The following is an 18,599-nucleotide window of genomic DNA, read 5'->3' as shown; positions in this document are numbered from 1 at the left end:
GGCACAGCTGACGATCTGCACAAGCTGATATGAGTATTTATGTCACATTTGATGGCACAGGGTGTCCTGTTCGCTGACCTGACGATGGATTTGATGGTATCAGCAATCCAGGTTGAGACCACCTCTACTGTGTGCTTTAATTTACACACACTTTCAGCTTTAGAAATGTGGCCTTTTATATTAATTTTGCAATTTTTTTCCTACACTGTTTGACCATATCAGATGGACTTGATGACTGCACTGCACACACAATTGTTACCATCACATATTGACTTTGACTGGACTGTTATTTGGTATACCAGGCCCTGGAAATGAGAGAGAGAGAGGCCTTGGACTGCACTCTGCTGTTGCTGTGAACAAATTGATCAGCAGCAATCTTCTCCTGGACTTTAGTGAAGCAACTGATGAAGCTGCTGCCATTCATACAATGTTAATCGGAAGAATGGAGAGATTACCATGTTATACTACTTTTTATTGATATGTTTTTTTCCTTTTATATAATATGTAATGTGTAGAGTGGCACAGGAATTTATCCTTAAACCCAGAAATAACTTAGCATTGTGGAATGTCAAATGGATTTCAAGTAAGATCTGTGGTGATGTTTTATTTTAGTTTTGTTGTATGGCATAAAATACAACATGAAGTACAACACTTGTGAATTTTGAAATGTGTGTTTAAAAACAACATTTACTCAAGGTGTAGTGGCCGTTTGTCCACCAAACAAAACAAAACCAAAAAAAACAATGAAAAATTTCTAATAAAAACTCAAAAGGCCACTTTTGCACCTTGGGTTGTGGTGTACACGGATGGGAAAAACATAAGGTCCAAACGAATGTCCAGTTTCAACAAAAAAAAAAACATGGTTTATTCAGCCAAAAATCAAGCAAACACAGAACAAAGAAAAATCCTGTGCCTCTCCCGATCCGTGTACACCACAACCCACGGTACAAAAGTGGCCTTTTGAGTTTTTATTACAGAAAGTTTGATTTGAAATTTTTCATTGTTTTTTTTTGTTTAGTTTAGTGGACAAACAGCCACTACATTCAAGTAAAAAACCATTAGCCCAACTAGGTGCGTGCTGGCCCCCTCGTGTGCGCTTACCTATATAACCTGTGAAGCCTCCCTTCCGTGCCAAAATGAAACAAAATTTATTATTACAACAAAATAATACTAATAATAACAAACTAAAGAAACTATAACTAACAGAATACGAAAGAAATTTAATCATAATCAAATAAAAATAAATAAATTGATTGAGAATAATGAAATCCAAACACTAAAGTGAATAAATACTCAACTAAATAACACTAACTAACTCCTACACAAGGGGTTAAAAGAGACCCCAGTAGACAATAAATATCTTTGTGTCCAAAATGGAAGAGATTTCGTTGATGATGAAATCATGTGTCCATAGTTCTGTTTCTTCATGTCATAAGGTTAGGGTTAAAAATAATAAAAGCAGCGTATATGTGAAGATTATCTTCAGATGCAAAACAAACAAGTCACTTAAAAATTTGTTAGCCACAGAGTTTATTTCACCAATAATTCTAAATCGAATGTCTAAAATCCCTTTTGAATTTTGGTGGAGGGAACCCAAATACCTGCAACACCCTTCTACTGTTCTGTGTAGAAGAAATAGTGACTTTGTTGAATGGATGACTGTGTTGGTAAATAAACTATTTTCATCAAAGATGTTAGTGTTGGTTGGTCTATGGTCCATTCATGTTCCTGTTTACGTGCAAGAGGGCATAATGTGACTGTGACTCACGCCCACATCACATCCCTTCCTTCTACATTAGCGTTTGCCTCCAGACTTTGACCTGAGACTGTTTCTGTCATGTTGCTGCTGTGGTATATTTTGTCTGTTCCTCGCTAATTACGGAAGCTAGGACTGCAGGTTGTTGGCCTCGGGTGCGAAACGCAGTGAAAGTTCTTGTGCAATTAGGGTGTAAACATGTCTACAATTCTCTCTGATAATGGGAGTGGAATATTGTCCAAAACAACTGGAGTACTCTGCATCTTAATTTGATTAATGCTGATCCCCACTGTGTGACTTTATCTAGTTTATTGTAATCAGAAAAAAGTGTGTTTAGATGTTGAGTACTTATTAACAGGAGAATATCCCTGTCTACATAATCCATCCATCCATCCATTCCTAAGGAAAAGCAACAAGTAGAAGACATTTGTTTGGGACAAGAAACACAAGGAATGGACATCAGACCAGTGGAAATCTGTGCTTTGGTCTGATGAGTCCAAATTTTTCACGGCTACCAGTGTCCTGTAGTGAAACACCATCCCATCCTGTTTGCGTTTCGTTGGACCATCATTTATTTTTCAACAGGACAATGACCCCAAACACACATACATCTATATATCCATCCATCCATCCATCTATCCATTTTTTACCGCTTATCCTGTTAAGGTTTCGCAGGGGGTTGGAGCCTATCCCAGCAGCCTTTGGGCGAGAGGCGGGGTTCACCCTAGACGGGTTCCTTTTCCATCGTAGGGCCAACACATATAGAGAGACAACCTTTCACACTCACAGCCATGCCTACAGTTAATTTAGAGTATCCAATCAGCCTCGTCCCCTCTTGATGTCTTTGGACTGTGGGAGGAAGCCGGAGTACCAGAGAGAACCCACACAGGAACAGGGAGAACATGGAGACTCCACACAGAAAGATCCTGTGTTCAAGCCGGGACTCCAACCCGGAACCATCTTTCTGCCGCCCTTGTCTACATAATCATAATCATTATTGTGAATTTATTTTTGAATGGAAATGATTTCATCTTTTCTTGCTGCTGCAGAGTCGACCCTGACTGCACTACAGTGACAACTTGTGTGCTTTTAGTTGTGTTTTGATTCTGGAGCTCTGAGGTCTCAACCTCGAAAGCACTGACCTTTTTCTCAGGATGGTAAAAGGATTGTGTGGGTGGTGTGGATGTGGAGCAGATTACTGAAGCAGGGAGGGAGGGAAGGAGATGTAGGTAAGGCACAGGGCTGCTTACTGTGTCTTCTGCCTCTCTTTGAGATCTGGCATTATGCTGGAGATATATGCTGTACTCCCTGCAATCATCCTCACTCCCTCAATGCAAATCATCACTCATAATTGCAGTTTAAGCAAATGCAGTGTGAGACACAGTTCTATCACATTTCTTCCTGCAGTCACATATGATTTTCTATTTTGTAAAACTGCCAGTTTGTCCTGGAAAAACTCATCATTTCAGTTTGAACTGAGGGATGCTAGCTGAACCTCTAACAACTGTTCTAACTGCAGAATTGTAATTGACGCTTTCCTGTTTATCCAAACAAGTAATACTTTTCTCCTTTCACAGCTGTGCCATACCCTCCACAACATAAGCTGACCATGAAAGAGCTGTTTGAAGACGGCAAGCCCAATGCTGAGATGCTCCGCAACCACCTTGTCAAGGAGGGCCGGGTGGAAGAGGATGTGGCGTTACGCATCATCAATGACGGAGCCAACATCCTCCGCCAAGAGAAGTGCATGCTGGAAGTAGAGGCGCCTATAACAGGTAAGATGGCAGATGGTGGGGATTCTGGGATGTTGATGTTGTAGCTTCCCTATCATTTCAGGTCCTGGCTTATCTGTTTAAACCTCTTTTAATACTGGATATTCCCTTTTGCTTTGGCTGAAGTTGACTGAGACAAACTGAATTTGAAACTAGATAAAGCTGCAAGGAATCGATTTACTTTGGCCTGCTTATGCTTCAATCATGTTGTGTTTTACCAAGAAGTTGATTAAATTGATTATATTTCAAGCAATTGCGCATTCCAAATGGATGCAAAAGGTGAACCTCAAGAAAGACTGTGACCCACCTTTCACGCTCCACCCATAAATTAATTCTTCCCTGGGTCTTGTTTAGTGGAACAACAACAGCAGCCCGCTTAAACAACCTAATCAAGCTACCGTCATAGCTCAGTTATAACTGTGCATGTGAACCCACTGATTGGAAGAGGCTGAGTCACCACCTCATGCACCATATGACTAGATTGCATACTTTGACACCTACATACTGTATCTTACTTGCATAGAAAATGTTTTACTTACTTAGGTGGATTAATATATCATCGCAATGGAGAAATAGATCAGTTGTTCTACTGCTACGGAGTTGAGAAGTTTAGGACTACTGTTTGATTCAAAATAAATATCTCCTTCTTAGGAAGCATAAATAATGTTGTGAACAAAAAAGTAAACACACCTGAGACATTATTCCATTACAACACTGTTTCTATAAGCCGGTGGCTGGTGTATACTTACCGGTAGTCCTGTGCCAGATTCAAGGACCTCATAGGCCATCAGAGTTGACTCAGTCTTCTCTCAGCTGACCTCTGCATGGCTTCAGTCCAGCACACCCTCACATCCTGCCAGATCTCTTGAAAATATGGTCTTTTTCTTGGCTTTTCTCACATATAGCAAACTGACTCAGCTCCACTTTTTGGTTTCTATTTAATTTTGTCAACACATTTATTTTATTTGGAAAAGGACATTGTGCACTTGTAAATTAATTATCCACAGGGAATAAAAAGGTGGGGGCATCAGATGTAGCAGATGGCTTCTATCCATCTGTAGTCTTTGAACATATCAAAACACATGTAGCATTAAGCACGAAACTTAAAGGTGATTTTATACAAGTTGAATATGATCATTTTGATTTTTAAAAACACTCATTGTGTTATGTAGCTGGAGAGCATTTCTTTTCACATCTGGTGGGTGGAAGAGATGGCATTGAAGTGCAGGGCTAAACTCAAGGGAGTGCCATCATGCTAGCCAGATAGTTTGACATTGTCTGTGCAGACTTGTTTGTGTTGTGTTTACCACAACTCAACTGTAGCCATAAGAGTTCAGTTGTTGTGTTGAAGTATATTTTGATGTAATTAATCTCGTTTGCACATTACATGTAGGAATGTGTGCCCTTAGCCATGAGTGAATATTTGTGCAAGGTAAAGTCATTTCCGAAATGCAACATTTCTCAGTGAACACTTGCACTGATCTACTGACAGAAAGACACCATATTGAATCATTCTGCCCTCAGCAATAATCAGTGGAGACACATGGTTGGAACTGAGATTGCTCTATCCTTCTGCTGAGATTCATGAACTGAAACAAGCAGTCCCATACTGTTCCTGATGTCCTTAGTTGGGTTTCCATCCATATACATTGCATATAGACCACTTTTTCCACAATTTCCTTTCTTACATTTATTACCCCTCCTGAGGCTTTGGCCATCAACAAGTGGTCTCCAAGTATCCCAGTCCTGAACCAATCTGTCCAAACAATCCATCCTCTTGACATCTGCCTCCAAGTCTCAGTGCCAGTTGTTTTGTGGTTGTCCTCTCTTTCTTTTTTTCCCTTGGGTATTCCACTTTAGGGATTCTTTCATCCAGTTTTCATAAACTTGGGGGGAAAAAAAGGATTCCATCTGCAACTGTGACGTGAATATTTGGAGTTAGATACTTAAATGACTTTTATTTGCCATGTTCACAAGAGTAAGTTATACTCCATAAACTCTCTTGCTGTATTTGCAACCTAGTGAGCGGAAATTTGTTTAAAGCTTGAAATTCACCCATTATGCATGTACATGACTTTCCGTACCCTAAACACAAGCTTATGAGTTCCATTAGAAGGTAGCATCTCCTCTGGCAGTGGCAGACAATCCTCATTCTTTCAGTGGTATCAAAGTTCATGTCAAGGCATATTAATCAGTAGAGGCTTATTGTTGGTATGAAGATCCTGATCAAATATTAGTTTGTTACGCAAGGATTGCTTTGCTGCTTAACGCCAAAGGCTCTTTACCCTTTGATTTTAACCCTTGACCTAGAGACTACTAACACACCTCTGCAAGAGGTTTTCAGGGTGCATTTAGTCTCATAAGTGCTCTTTAGTGTGTTACATAATCAATGGCCAACTTAAAAGTAATCATTAAAACTTTGAAATTGATTCCAAAGGAGCTCTCTCACTGCCTTGTAGTAACCACCCTGCAAACTGCCAACCTGCAGGAGCATTAACGGCTGCTGCCGCTGTGGCCTAATGCTGGGTGACAGGCAGGTGCTTTGGTGAGCGTCATGGTGTTTGACCTACCCATTGAAATATTTACACATGGGTGGGTTTGTTGTTTCATAACATGTATACTAATGGGTCTCTGTATATGAACATATGTGCAATAAAGTTCAGGAAAAACATGGATCCGTTCCCAGAAATTGGGCTTCTACAATTTTATGGACAAGCACAATCTGTTGAGTGCATTTTTGCAAGTTCTGGGTTCCTCTCCTACTTTCATTTGATTGGCCAACACCAAGCAGCGGCCGCCAGAAGGGCAACATGTTTATCTGTGGGTGGCAGATCAAAATCTGTGCATGCTCAGGATGGGGAGCAGGATCTACCTGACTCCTACCACCGTAGTTGAACCTCTCTTGTTTCACCCTCCCTTAACTGGAGTGACTGGAGGTGGCAAGTTACCTTGTGGCTGTGTGGAAAGGACACCTACAAGTTCCTAAATTAGTCAATATTTCTCTTGGGAAGATCAACATCAACCACAGACCTCTGGACATAAAAGAATTGACATGCTCAAAAGTGAAGCCAATGTAGGGATGTTTTAAACATGCATTCATTCCCATGGCCAGCAGGGGATAACTTCAGGCAACCAATCCTGAAACTATAGATTTTAAAATGACTTTAATCTACAAAAGGAAATTCTGCACTCATATCCAAGAAGACTTAACATGGACATTTTTGACATTTTTGCTTGAGAAGGACTAATTTGATCAATAAAACATCAAAATAGTTGCAGATTAATTTTCTGGAGCATGAATCAGCCAAGTCTTGCAAGTCTCATTCAGAGCAACACTAAACAGAGACTGAAAGTTTATGAAAATATCTGTATGCCTTGGTGAGAAAATAGTAGCACTGCGTTTGTCTTTTGTCAGTATGCGGTGATGTCCATGGCCAGTTCTTTGACCTCATGAAGTTGTTTGAAGTCGGGGGATCGCCCAGTAACACACGCTATCTCTTCCTTGGAGACTACGTAGATCGAGGATACTTCAGTATTGAGGTAAGTTGATCTTTCTTTATATGAATCATCGTCATTATTTATGTTACAGTGCTTTATCACAGTGCGTCACTATTCACTATTTGTGAGTGTGTGTGTGTGTGTGTAGTGGTTTAAGCTGTCTTTATCTTAAGCGCATTAGTTTTACTTTCACTCCAGGTTTACATTGTGCCTCTGGCATCTTCAAAACGTAAACTGACCTCTTACTGTGTTATTTGAGCTCTGCTTTTTGTATCTTGGTGTTTTGCATTTGAATCAGGGCTGCAAATCTGATTAAAAGGACCTAATGTAATAAAGAGCTGAGTAACCTTAACTCTGGATAGTTAAGATGGTTGTGTTTTCTTCTAAATGTTATCCAAAGCGCTGCTTTGAAGATCTTACATCTGTGCTTCATGGCCAAATAGGTTTTGCTCTCTGAAATTCTATGTCAATGACAGCTCCAAAGGGCACAGTTCAAACATGCTGATTGGAGCAGTTAAAAATAAGATAGGGGGGTTTGGAACACAGCGCTCCAGTCTGGCTTTACAAAGGCAACTGCAGTGGCCTTAATGTTGAGACCCTTGAATGGAAGTAGCAAGTAGCAACCATACCACACATGGAATCATTTTTATCACTGGTTTAATTGGAGAAAAGATATCAAAACATCCATAGATATTACTCAGAATGTTCCTGAGGCATAATCTCCTCATTCCATCTATCTGCATTGGTTGGATGGGTACATGGGTTATAGTCTGTCTGTATGTTGCTCAAATCAAATTGTTTGCATACAGCTAGATAAAGAAGATGCGGATTATCGCAGACGATGCACTTGGGAGTTTTTAGACAGACATTTTTGGGCATCACTGCTGCTGTTAGCCATGATGGCTATTAGCTTCAAGCTAAATATACACATTTATATATGTCTCACATTTCGTTCTTTCTGTTGTATCACAATTTGATGATACAGCTACTACAGCACAACTTTTAAATGACTTCCTGTTGCTTGTGTCTTGATACACACTCTATAACGGAGGTATGATAGCTGCTGATGAGCTGGTTAAGGAGCAGAGTCTATTTGTTTTGTGATTTCATGGCGGTTTGAATTGAGTTCTTTCATTGGTGAAAAATTTTCTCATGTCTATTTCTGAAGTATCTATTTTTACTCTTGCTTTATTGCCAAGCATAATTAGTGTATTTAAAAAAAAAACATCAAAATACATTAAATGCAAAAATACATAAAACATATAGCTGAAGTTTTACATTCTAGGTTATACTATGCACAATGAGACTGCTATTTTCTGAGGTTGTTGTTGTACTGTTAATACATGCTGTTCAGCCCTTGAATGCTCCTAAAGTCATATTTCTGCAATGGTTTGTGAACATCAGGTAAAATATTATTTTGTCTGTGTCATACATTTGCTGTCATTAGCCCCCCCAAAAAGCATATCATGAAACCAGCTAGTCAATAAGGTTTTTTGAATATACTGTGCAGTGTTTGAACTCTTGAACTGTATCAGTACTGATGCTGTTGTGTGAGATGATAGAAAATTCATTGTTAACTAAAATTGTCTGAATGCTTGTGGGAGAAGTATTCTGACCTAATTCTGACTCCCAGGATGGTACAGAATAATCACTGTCTCCTGGTTACATATGACTAAACATCAGTATCTTTCAATATTAAAAGGAACACTCCATGTTCGGGGGGAAATACATGTATTTTCCATCTTCCACAAAAGCCATATATATATACATACACATTATATATATATATATATATATATATATATATATATATATATATATATATATATATATATATATATATATATATTTATTTATTTATATATTTATTTATATATATATATATATATATATATATATATATATATATATATATAAATAATGTGTATGTATGTATATATGTATATATGTATATGTATGCACACACCCTTCTGTCCTCGGCATCAGGGAGCTGAGACCCCGGAGACCAGCTTACTGCTAGTTACTTACCACAACAGTCAGACGTCGTTACAGTTGATTCACATCATTTATATAGGGCATTTTTTTCTAAAATTGAAATGAGGAACTCCCTAATAGACACAGAGAGGAGAGAAGGGTATCTGTCTCCCTGTCTGGCTCTGGGAAAGTTGACAATTTATTATATTTCCCAAAAAGTTGGAAATTCTTTGAAATTTAAATTGTACTTATGTTTCCATCAGAACCCTTGATGTGATTTTAGCTCTCACAGTGCTTGGCAAGGTTTTAAACTGTTGCTCTCCGGTGTGCAAAGGTGCAGAAACAGTCCTACTTGTATTTTTACATAGGAAATATTTATTTATTTATTTTTTTTAATGTCACCCTGGCAACAGGTTATTATTATGTTCCATGGTCATCCAGGGTTTCCTGTGATTGGGCGGTTGTCATGAAGGCCATTATTTGTGTGCATCATCAATGGAGACATACTTCTCAAGTGTTGCTAAGACTTGTATTCAAAAAGGAAATGCAAAGGTGTTTCAAAATGGTGCTTTGGAGTTGGCTGTTGGCAGTCAGTCTTCCAAAACATTCTGACAATCCTGCGGGGGCTTCTGATGGGCACAGGTTAGGATACTCTGGTGGGTGAAATATCACAGATGAAAGGAGGAGGCTGAAACAGCATAGGAAATGATAGTTCCATTCATTACAGTTGAAAACCACTTCTTCATTTAAAAAGGACAGTACAGCTTCTCCGAGGCACAGCGCTTACCAGGGTCACTGAAGTGCTCCTCCACCCACTGCTGCTGAACCGCAGCTGCTGTCTGTGTGTGCATCTTGCTGGAAACGCAGTGTCAGAACAAACCTAGAGAAGCAATTGAAAGTAAAACATTCTCTACTTTCCAATTTAGTACAGTGAACTGATAATCCTAAAATAATGAGAAACGAGGGAGACTGGAGGGACTGTCACTTGGCCTGAGAATTACCTTTTTGGGCAGTTTATAAAAGTACCTGGCCAGCCTGCTGCAGTACATCACCTGCCTGGGGTTACAAGCCATGAGTCCTATAAAGAAGGCAGTTTATGCTAGTTGAGCAGGTGCTTTGCCACATGGGTTGTCCTTTTAGATTTTTACTTGCAAAGCTATTATTGCATTCATGACGACGTGATGTGCTGCTTTAGTACATTTTTTGTTGTTTTCGCAGCATCCATCACAATCTGGGTGTGCAATGTTTGTGTAGGTGGAGAAGCTGAAACTCTGACAGCAGTGGAATCATAAATTAATAACCTAGCAGGAGAGACCGCATTATTTTTGTGTTCATTTAACTTAGGTGCTGTTAAAGGAGGAATTTGCTGCTGGGAATATGACTGGCCTGACCGGTGTGAATTATTTTGGTGGCCAATACTACTCTCAGAAGTTGGAAAAAAAACCCTGATATCTATCTATCTGTCTGTCTATCTATCTATCTATCTATCTATCTATCTATCTATCTATCTATCTATCTATCTATCTATCTATCTGTCTATCTGTCTGTCTGTCTGTCTGTCTGTCTATCTCTATCTATCTATCTGTCTATCTGTCTGTCTATCTATCTATCTATCTATCTATCTATCTATCTATCTATCTATCTGTCTGTCTGTCTGTCTGTCTGTCTATCTCTATCTATCTATCTATCTATCTATCTATCTGTCTATCTATATGTACTGTATATACACACACATTAACTGTGCATATCTACTTATACAGTATATTAGGGCACACAGCCTTTGGTCCAATTACAAAAAAATGATGAGGGTTTCTGTGACAATTAGAACCTAAATACTTTTATTGATTAGATAATCAATTTCATTTCAAATCTGGGCACTTTGGAGAGTCATTTCACATTCATCTGTTTCCTAGAGGACAAAGTGATGAATTTGTGTAACAGATATATATATATATATATATATTTTTCTTTATTTTTACATTAGAAATGATGCAGGTGTGTCTTGTTTATGTGAAGTCACCATAAAGCAAAAGAGTCAAAAAGCTGTTTACTGTCTGTAACACAGCTTAAAGTTCCCTGCATTTTACAGAAAGCCACAGCGCACTTCAGTGACATAGATATAGGAAAATAGATATCAAGATTTTGTTACCAAGGTAACATACAGAGTCACTGCAGCTTCTTAAGGTAGCGACCTCAGCAGGCTATTGCCTAAAGTCTACAGTCTGTGCAAGTGAGCAGTCATCTAAGCTTTTCTTTATCTAACTGGCAAATTCTCTTTGGCAGGCTGAAGTGTGTGTGTGTGTGTGTGTGTGTGTGTGTGTGTGTGTGTGTGTGTGTGTGTGTGTGCGTGTGTGTGTGCGTGTGCGTGTGCGCTCAGGTCTTTTACACACAGCTTTGTACCATGTCCCTCTGTCAGCCTCTAACACAGAGTGGATGGCTGGAGAGCAGAGGGCCCTCATTAAGACCCATTTCAGCTTCCATGTCCCTCTCTCCGCCTCCCTACATGCAGCTCTTCCTCAAATTTACCTGCACTTCATTCCCAACAATTGTGGTGAATAAGACAAAGCTGTCCTCTCACACTATTCTTTTCTTTCTTTCTTTTTACACGTAGGATTAGGACTACAAACCTACTGGCTCTGGTTGCCTTGGCATCTTGCTGCAGCTACTTAAAAGCAGGCCATGCTTGGTGCATGTTAAAAGAGTGGGCTGAGAATGGCAAGTGGCAGCTATTGAACACTGCAGTGCTTTGTCTGAGTACTGAAGAGGAAGCAAATGAATTTGGATTGTAAATGTTGGTCGCTGTTAATATGTGTCCTCGTTTTTGTTTAATGGGAGGACAGTGGGAGAGGGAGAAAAAACATCATAATAAACATCAGTAGCATTAGCTTGCAGTTGCCCTCATCTGTATATGGCACCCTATTAGCTAATGTTACTACATTAAATCTGTTAAATTTATTTCAAGTGTTCAAGTGATGGCTCCCCTTAAATTACGCACAATTACAGGGTGGCTGAGAGAGGGTGCCTTCTTTGAACATTCAGACTCAACACGTTAACTGTGTATCGCTACCTTCCTTATTCCAGATATCTAGGAGTAGTCTCTACTAAATCTATAATCTACAAAAGTTTCACATGAAAAGGCGTCACATTAATCTCCAAATCAATTGGGCAATTTTCAAATGTAAAATATTCTTAATTCTCTTGTTGAAAAAACAAGAATGTACCAAACTGCTTGTCTGAAGTAAATGTTACGAATGTTACCACTGCTTAACAGAGTTGGTAGAACACAACACGAATGTGCGATGGCTGCTAGTCAGTTAGCATGCATTGTTAGTATACCTGTATTTGACTCCCGAAATGTGTACAAATAGGTTGTAATCCCATCGTTTCTGGTTTAAAAGCACTTTACCAGCCGGTGACATGTGTGTTTATGATGTTTGTGGGCTGATATCACGTTTGAGTAGAGTTCAGGAATGTCGCAGTTTGGTTTATTGGTTTTGGCACATGGTTTCTGTACTTTTTTGTGGTACATCAAGGAAAAGATAAGCATGTCCTGCAAAAGCTTGAATAGATAAACATAATTGCTGCTGCATTTACCATCACTTAGTGTCAGCGATGTGTGGGTACCTGTACTCATTACATTTCCTCAGTGAGCCTTCCGTATGTGAGTGTTCGTGTGCACTGTACATGCAATAGATAGACATGACCTAGTTTAACTTTTGTTTCTCTCTGGAACCAGAAGAAATACAGTTCAGATGTTTGAATTAAATTTTGAACTAACTGCCCATCTCACACAGGAATGTGTGTGCTGCCGGTTCATACAGCCACTACCGCCACACTAAAACTTGGAAACCTTTTTCTCCATCTGTACTGTACATTATCCTGTGATCGGATACATTCTATCCATCACACAATGATTGAGGATGTATGTGTCGTGTATGAAGAGATGGTAACAGAAACAAATTGCTGACTTCTCCTTCCCTTCCCCTTTTCTTCCCCTTTTCCTCCCCTCCTGTCTGTTCTCCCAGTGTGTACTCTACCTCTGGTCACTCAAGATCAACCACCCCACTACACTCTTCCTCCTGAGAGGGAACCACGAGTGCCGGCACCTCACAGAGTACTTCACCTTCAAGCAGGAATGTAAGTGCATCTCTCTCAACTATGTGAAGGCCAGTCTAATGTGCTTTCTCGGTGTACCACTTCTGAGTGGCCTTTATCAGTGATGTTTCAGATTTCAAACAAAGCGATGATTAATCTGCCCTCTGGTTGGTTTAGTTCCAGGTTAAAAACTCAGCATTTTCTGAAACATCAATGGAGACAATGAATGAGAAATTTACTTCCTGAACTGGAGCCATTTCTGTGAGTAGTCCCTGTTGAGCTCTAGATCTCAAAATCAGGTAAATGTTCGGAAACCTGATTCTTGGCTATGAGATCATCTCCTTGAAATACTAGTTCTTTGGTAAGTGGTAAGGATCACTATTGAGTCCAAATACCTAACAGTGATCATTGTTAATTTACTCCAGTTAACTCCAGTCATCAATGACATCTGACTGAGAGGGCGTGTCCCAGGGAGAAAGTGACATCAGTGCATACCCTCCACAGAGCCTACGTATGTCACTTTTGGACACTACTAATACGAGGATTCCTTTTTGCATACTCCACTTGTATATGTAGCTATGTATGATTAATAGAGAAGGTTCACCGAGGTACTCATGAACTCACATGGTCATAATTATATCACTTTTATATAGATGAATGATGCAGTGCTTGGGTCTTCCTCACTTATACTTAAAATTCCTCCTGATACCACAAATCTTGTAATAATTTTGTGCACCACACAGGGTGTACGAAAGGCTCCTATATTCATTTGAAGACCTTTTCTTTTTTAAAACCTTGTGTTGATTTTCTCACACTTGTGTTTAACTTGAAGACCTCCTGTCCATTTTCGCTCCAAAAGGACTAAACCTCTCCTTCATGCTACTTTTGTGCTAAATCACCCTCTTTCAAATTCCATCATCGTTATTTTTCATCGCTTCTCCTAAACGGTCCCTGTCGAATACTTAGCTTAAGCACCATCTTATGAGTTTATACAGAGTCCAGCAAAAGAAGCTTGATGTGTAAACACAGCAACATCAGCGTCTAGAGTGACTGGCTCCATCGTTCAGCTGTTTATTTACTTACACATCAATTTGGCTGTGTGAATACCGCCATGACAACCGACGGAGCGTTTTTTTCCCCCCATTCCAAAAGACAGTGAGGTGAAACATAATTACTTAACTACACCTACTACCCCTCCAGATTAGGCCATCAGCAAGGGTTCTCCAAGCATCCTGGTCCTGAGGACACCTCTCCAACTGTCCCTGTGTATGGTCCAACGTCCTGGCATCTGAGTGTATGCCCGGCACCAGGGGTTTCACAGTCATCCACCTCTAGACATAAGACTGTAAAAAAGATGGGTTTTTTTTGTTGTTTTTTTAAAAGGCATTTCAGGCCTGACTAACATTAACAGATTGTTTGGGGGATGTAGTTGTAAAAGCCACAAGTTTGTGTCAAGAGTTTCATATGAGAGATGAAATTTTAAACTTTTGATTTAGAAGTGGCATTCGTTTGTTGACTGACTCCTACTAATGAATTGATGAGCTTGTCACAAGTTGCTAATCTTTGAAAGTGTGCGTACTAGGAATTTAGGACATTAGATGTGTCAGTTTGTCAGCATAACAGACTTGAAACAGGAGATGGAGTGTACAGCTAATCCTTTTCAGACAGTTACACATCTGCTAATTACACATTGAGACGGTTTTGTGTTTGAATGTTTGTGTGTTTGGACAAAGACGCTTTGGCAGAATGAGACTGCAAAGTCGGTGTTCGCCAGGTACAACCAGATTCCCATGACTCCACCTCACACCAACCCAACCCATCAACCACCTCAGCCGAGCGAGCAAGAGTTAAACTAACCTGCCATTCTGCTACCATTGATTGTAGTATGCTAACTAGCAGTCAAATGGTGTCTGTGAGTCTCAGCTCCCTCATGCAAGCACAAGAAAGAAGGGTATCTGTCTCTATGGCTGGCTCTGGAGAGGATGGCAAATAGGCATTTTTCCCCAAAAATTCACATTTTCTTTTCAGTATATATTGACATGCAGCACAAAGATTGAATCTACTGTCTTTTCTAAGAACCTATATGCAACTGGAATTCACGCACTGTCTTTCTCAGTATTTACAGCCACTCTGTTCTAACATGAGCCTGATGTGATCTGCACCACTGTGCAAGTGACATCTTAGAACCTGTATCATGACTTACACTACAGAGGAGCCAGCAGTTACACCGATTATCACCAAAGTGGAATTTTATTTGTGTAGTTCTTTATTAAGAGTTTCAATGAACCTGTCATGTAAAGATGAATTTAAGCATTTTCATGCATGATGTACATCACCCACCAGTCAGCTAATTTACTGCTGGGTCAAGCTACTGAAATGACCTCATCTGTCAATATGTTTGTGTTTGTGACAGGTAAGATAAAATATTCTGAACGGGTGTATGATGCCTGTATGGAGGCCTTTGACTGCCTGCCCCTTGCTGCCCTGCTCAACCAACAGTTCCTGTGTGTGCATGGCGGACTCTCCCCAGAAATAAACTGCCTAGATGACATAAGGAAAGTAAGTGAAACTTGTAAAAATGGTATACTTTTGTCGCACACAATCTAATAAAACACTAGGCCTGTTAGTGTGCTATTATGTACACTTGTGTGTGTGATCACATAAAATATGAGTGTGCTCTGTGCTGTACAGTTAGACAGGTTTAAAGAGCCTCCAGCATTTGGTCCAATGTGTGACCTGATCTGGGCTGACCCTGGCGAGGACTACGGCAGTGAAAAGACAACTGAACACTTCAGCCATAATTCTGTCCGAGGATGCTCCTACTTTTTCAGGTATTAGAGGAAACAGCCATGCTGTCTTTACCTTTGCTTACAGGTGCAACAACAGCTCCAGACTGTGATGATAGAATAGAAAACAGGCAGCAGTATAGAGGTCAGAGGATACTTCTATTTATTGTTGGCAAAACAGCTCACTGGGACACGCTGGCAGAAACAGGTTAACAGACAAAAGCAGCTGGTGCAAAGTGCGCTAACCTCATTGAAAATGGCTTTGGCCAAAATATGTAAATATCCAAATATTTCTACTCATTTTATTTTAAAAAAAGTTAGATCAGTAACACCAATGCTTAAATCCTTTACCATTACGGCCAAAACCTGAAATATTCTCTCTTATTTCTCCTCCTTAGATTTTACATCACATTGAATTATTTCCTCAACCAACAAGGTTGTGATTTCAGTGCTGTTTGTTTGCCTGTCAGCAGGATTAAGACCAAAAAAAAAAAAAATCCCAGGTATTTTTCACAAGAGTTATTGAAGGGGTTTAAGAAAGTCCAAAAATATTAAATGTTACAGGAGATCCATTTAACATGGATTAAAATGGGATGTTTTTTTTCATGGACCTTGTTCTCTCAAAGTGCACTTCTACTATAGTTGTATCTACTCAAACACATGGATTTGGCACTTCAAACTGCCCCTGTACATGTCCATGCTGTAACTCTAGGTCCGTTTCATCAAATCCTATGAAAATTTACAACACAGCAATATTTTCAACACAATCTAAGCTGGATCCCAACTGTTTAGGTTGTTGTGTTTTTGTACATGTCTTTCCCAGCCCTCCCTTTGATTAATGACATCGAAGCAGAAAAGGAAAAAATCCCTTTCACATTGGACATAATTGTCAGCTGAATCCCCATTAGGGGTAGGGGGCGGATGAGGGTTGGCAGCATCCCAAGTATACGGTGCCAAAGTGATGTGGTTCTCTTATTGGTTTCGGGACAGCCTCAGCTTTCGAACTCAAGTATTGAGGAGTTGGACAGGCTTCAGCACCAACAAATACACCGATAACACAGTATTAAAAGTTCAGCCCTACTTGGCTGGTTGGGATGGACTTAATGTGTTTCTCCTCTGATCTGGTGTACAAGAAGAAGGAGGTCATTTTAAAGCCTCATCTCGTCCTTTCTTCCCTCTGTGCTGTTATAGTCCTCTTGTTTCAGGAGAGGGAGAGGGCCCTGGCTCTGGATGCTCTGCATGTAGAAACCCCAAATTGAACATGCAACAGGACATCGTAGAGTATCATGAAACTATTTCCATCAGTATTTTAACCGATCTGTTGCTCTCTCTCTTTGGTTTTGTTTCTCTTTGCAGTTACACCGCAGTCTGTGACTTTTTGGTTAATAATAACTTGCTTTCTGTAATAAGAGCTCATGAAGCACAGGATGCAGGGTAAGAAGGTTTCTGTGCTCTCATGTTTTCTCATTATATTAAATGGATTGTTGCTAATGAGTAATTTTTTGTTTGTTTTGGGCCTAAACAGGTATCGGATGTACCGAAAAAGCCAGACTACGGGATTTCCCTCATTAATCACAATTTTCTCTGCTCCAAATTACCTAGATGTCTACAACAACAAAGGTTTTCCTTTTCTTATTGTTAAATTTTTTTGGGGGGGGCTAATTATTACATTTTAATCCTCAAACCTCTCTTTCCCTGTCATCTCTTGTGTCCTAGCTGCTGTATTAAAATACGAGAACAACGTGATGAACATCCGACAGTTCAACTGCTCCCCTCATCCATACTGGTTACCCAACTTTATGGATGTCTTCACATGGTCTTTGCCTTTTGTTGGAGAGAAAGGTATATCATCAGCCATCATCCATCTATCCATTTTGTATACCGCTTATACGTTAAGGGTCGCGGGGGTGGGGCTGGAACCTATCCAGGCGGGGTTCACCCTGGACAGGTCCCCAGTCCGTTGCAGGGCCATCATGGGCAATTAGGGGCTCAGTATCTTGCTCAAGGATACTTAGACATGATCACTGGGGGAAGTGAGGATCGAACCAGCGACCCTTCGGTTGCTAGACGGCCACTCTACCCACGAAGCATGCCGCCCCTGGGTATGTTATTATCGAATTTGAAAAGTGAGAGAAACAATATAGAAATGAAGGAAGCATGTGGCCCATTGACTTTCTGGAGTACGAGGTTGACCCAGATTTCTTTCTCTAGTCTAGGAATAGGAATGAGGTCTGAAGTGGGCCAGCAAATGATTCTTTTCATCAAGGTTTTCTATCAGCTGTAACATTCAGGACACAGCTGCTAGAATTCTAACAAAGCACAGGAAAGATAAACACATTGCACAATGAAATATCAAATGGTACAATGGTTTATTCATCCACAGATCAGCAGTTTGTTAGTTTTTTTGTTTTGTTTGTTTCTTTGCAGTTGTTAACCTACTATACTAAGTTTGAAGTGGGTTTTATGTAGTTATTAAAAGGCAAATCTGAAAATATTGTTAATTTTTGTTGTTGTTTGAGTTAAGTTGTTTCTCTGGTGGGAAGGCATGTTTCTTATTGTTAACACTGCTTAATATAGCTGGTACGAGTATCAATTCAACAAAACTCTTTCGTAAAATGTAGCGGACATCAAAGGAAGGAGCCTGGGTGACGCACCCTGATCATTTCCAGTCAAATAAATGATGCCACCTCACCCTTGAAATGTGACAGTGAAATAAAA

The 18,599-nt window shown here is 39.9% G+C and overlaps 1 protein-coding gene across 2 annotated transcripts in view; it reads left to right on the top strand.

The window, feature by feature from the left end:
• Nucleotides 1–18,599, top strand: part of ppp3cca (protein phosphatase 3, catalytic subunit, gamma isozyme, a) — a 34,477-nt gene that overhangs the window by 5,843 nt on the left and 10,035 nt on the right. For both annotated transcript variants that reach the window (XM_086207150.1, XM_086207149.1), the window contains 8 exons: nt 3,334–3,531; nt 6,944–7,068; nt 13,026–13,137; nt 15,509–15,654; nt 15,787–15,926; nt 17,238–17,315; nt 17,407–17,501; nt 17,598–17,723. In XM_086207150.1, coding sequence (XP_086063276.1) covers nt 3,334–3,531; nt 6,944–7,068; nt 13,026–13,137; nt 15,509–15,654; nt 15,787–15,926; nt 17,238–17,315; nt 17,407–17,501; nt 17,598–17,723 — 1,020 coding nt within the window. The remainder of the gene's footprint in view (nt 1–3,333; nt 3,532–6,943; nt 7,069–13,025; nt 13,138–15,508; nt 15,655–15,786; nt 15,927–17,237; nt 17,316–17,406; nt 17,502–17,597; nt 17,724–18,599) is intronic.

The sequence above is a fragment of the Aulostomus chinensis genome, chromosome 6 (genome assembly GCF_037954235.1).
Source record: "Aulostomus chinensis isolate RoL2024-O1b breed Wild chromosome 6, RoL_Achi_v1.0, whole genome shotgun sequence".
Classification (NCBI taxonomy): domain Eukaryota; kingdom Metazoa; phylum Chordata; class Actinopteri; order Syngnathiformes; family Aulostomidae; genus Aulostomus; species Aulostomus chinensis.
The sequence above is the reverse complement of the archived record's forward strand: the minus strand, read 5'-3'. Positions and strand labels throughout refer to the sequence as shown.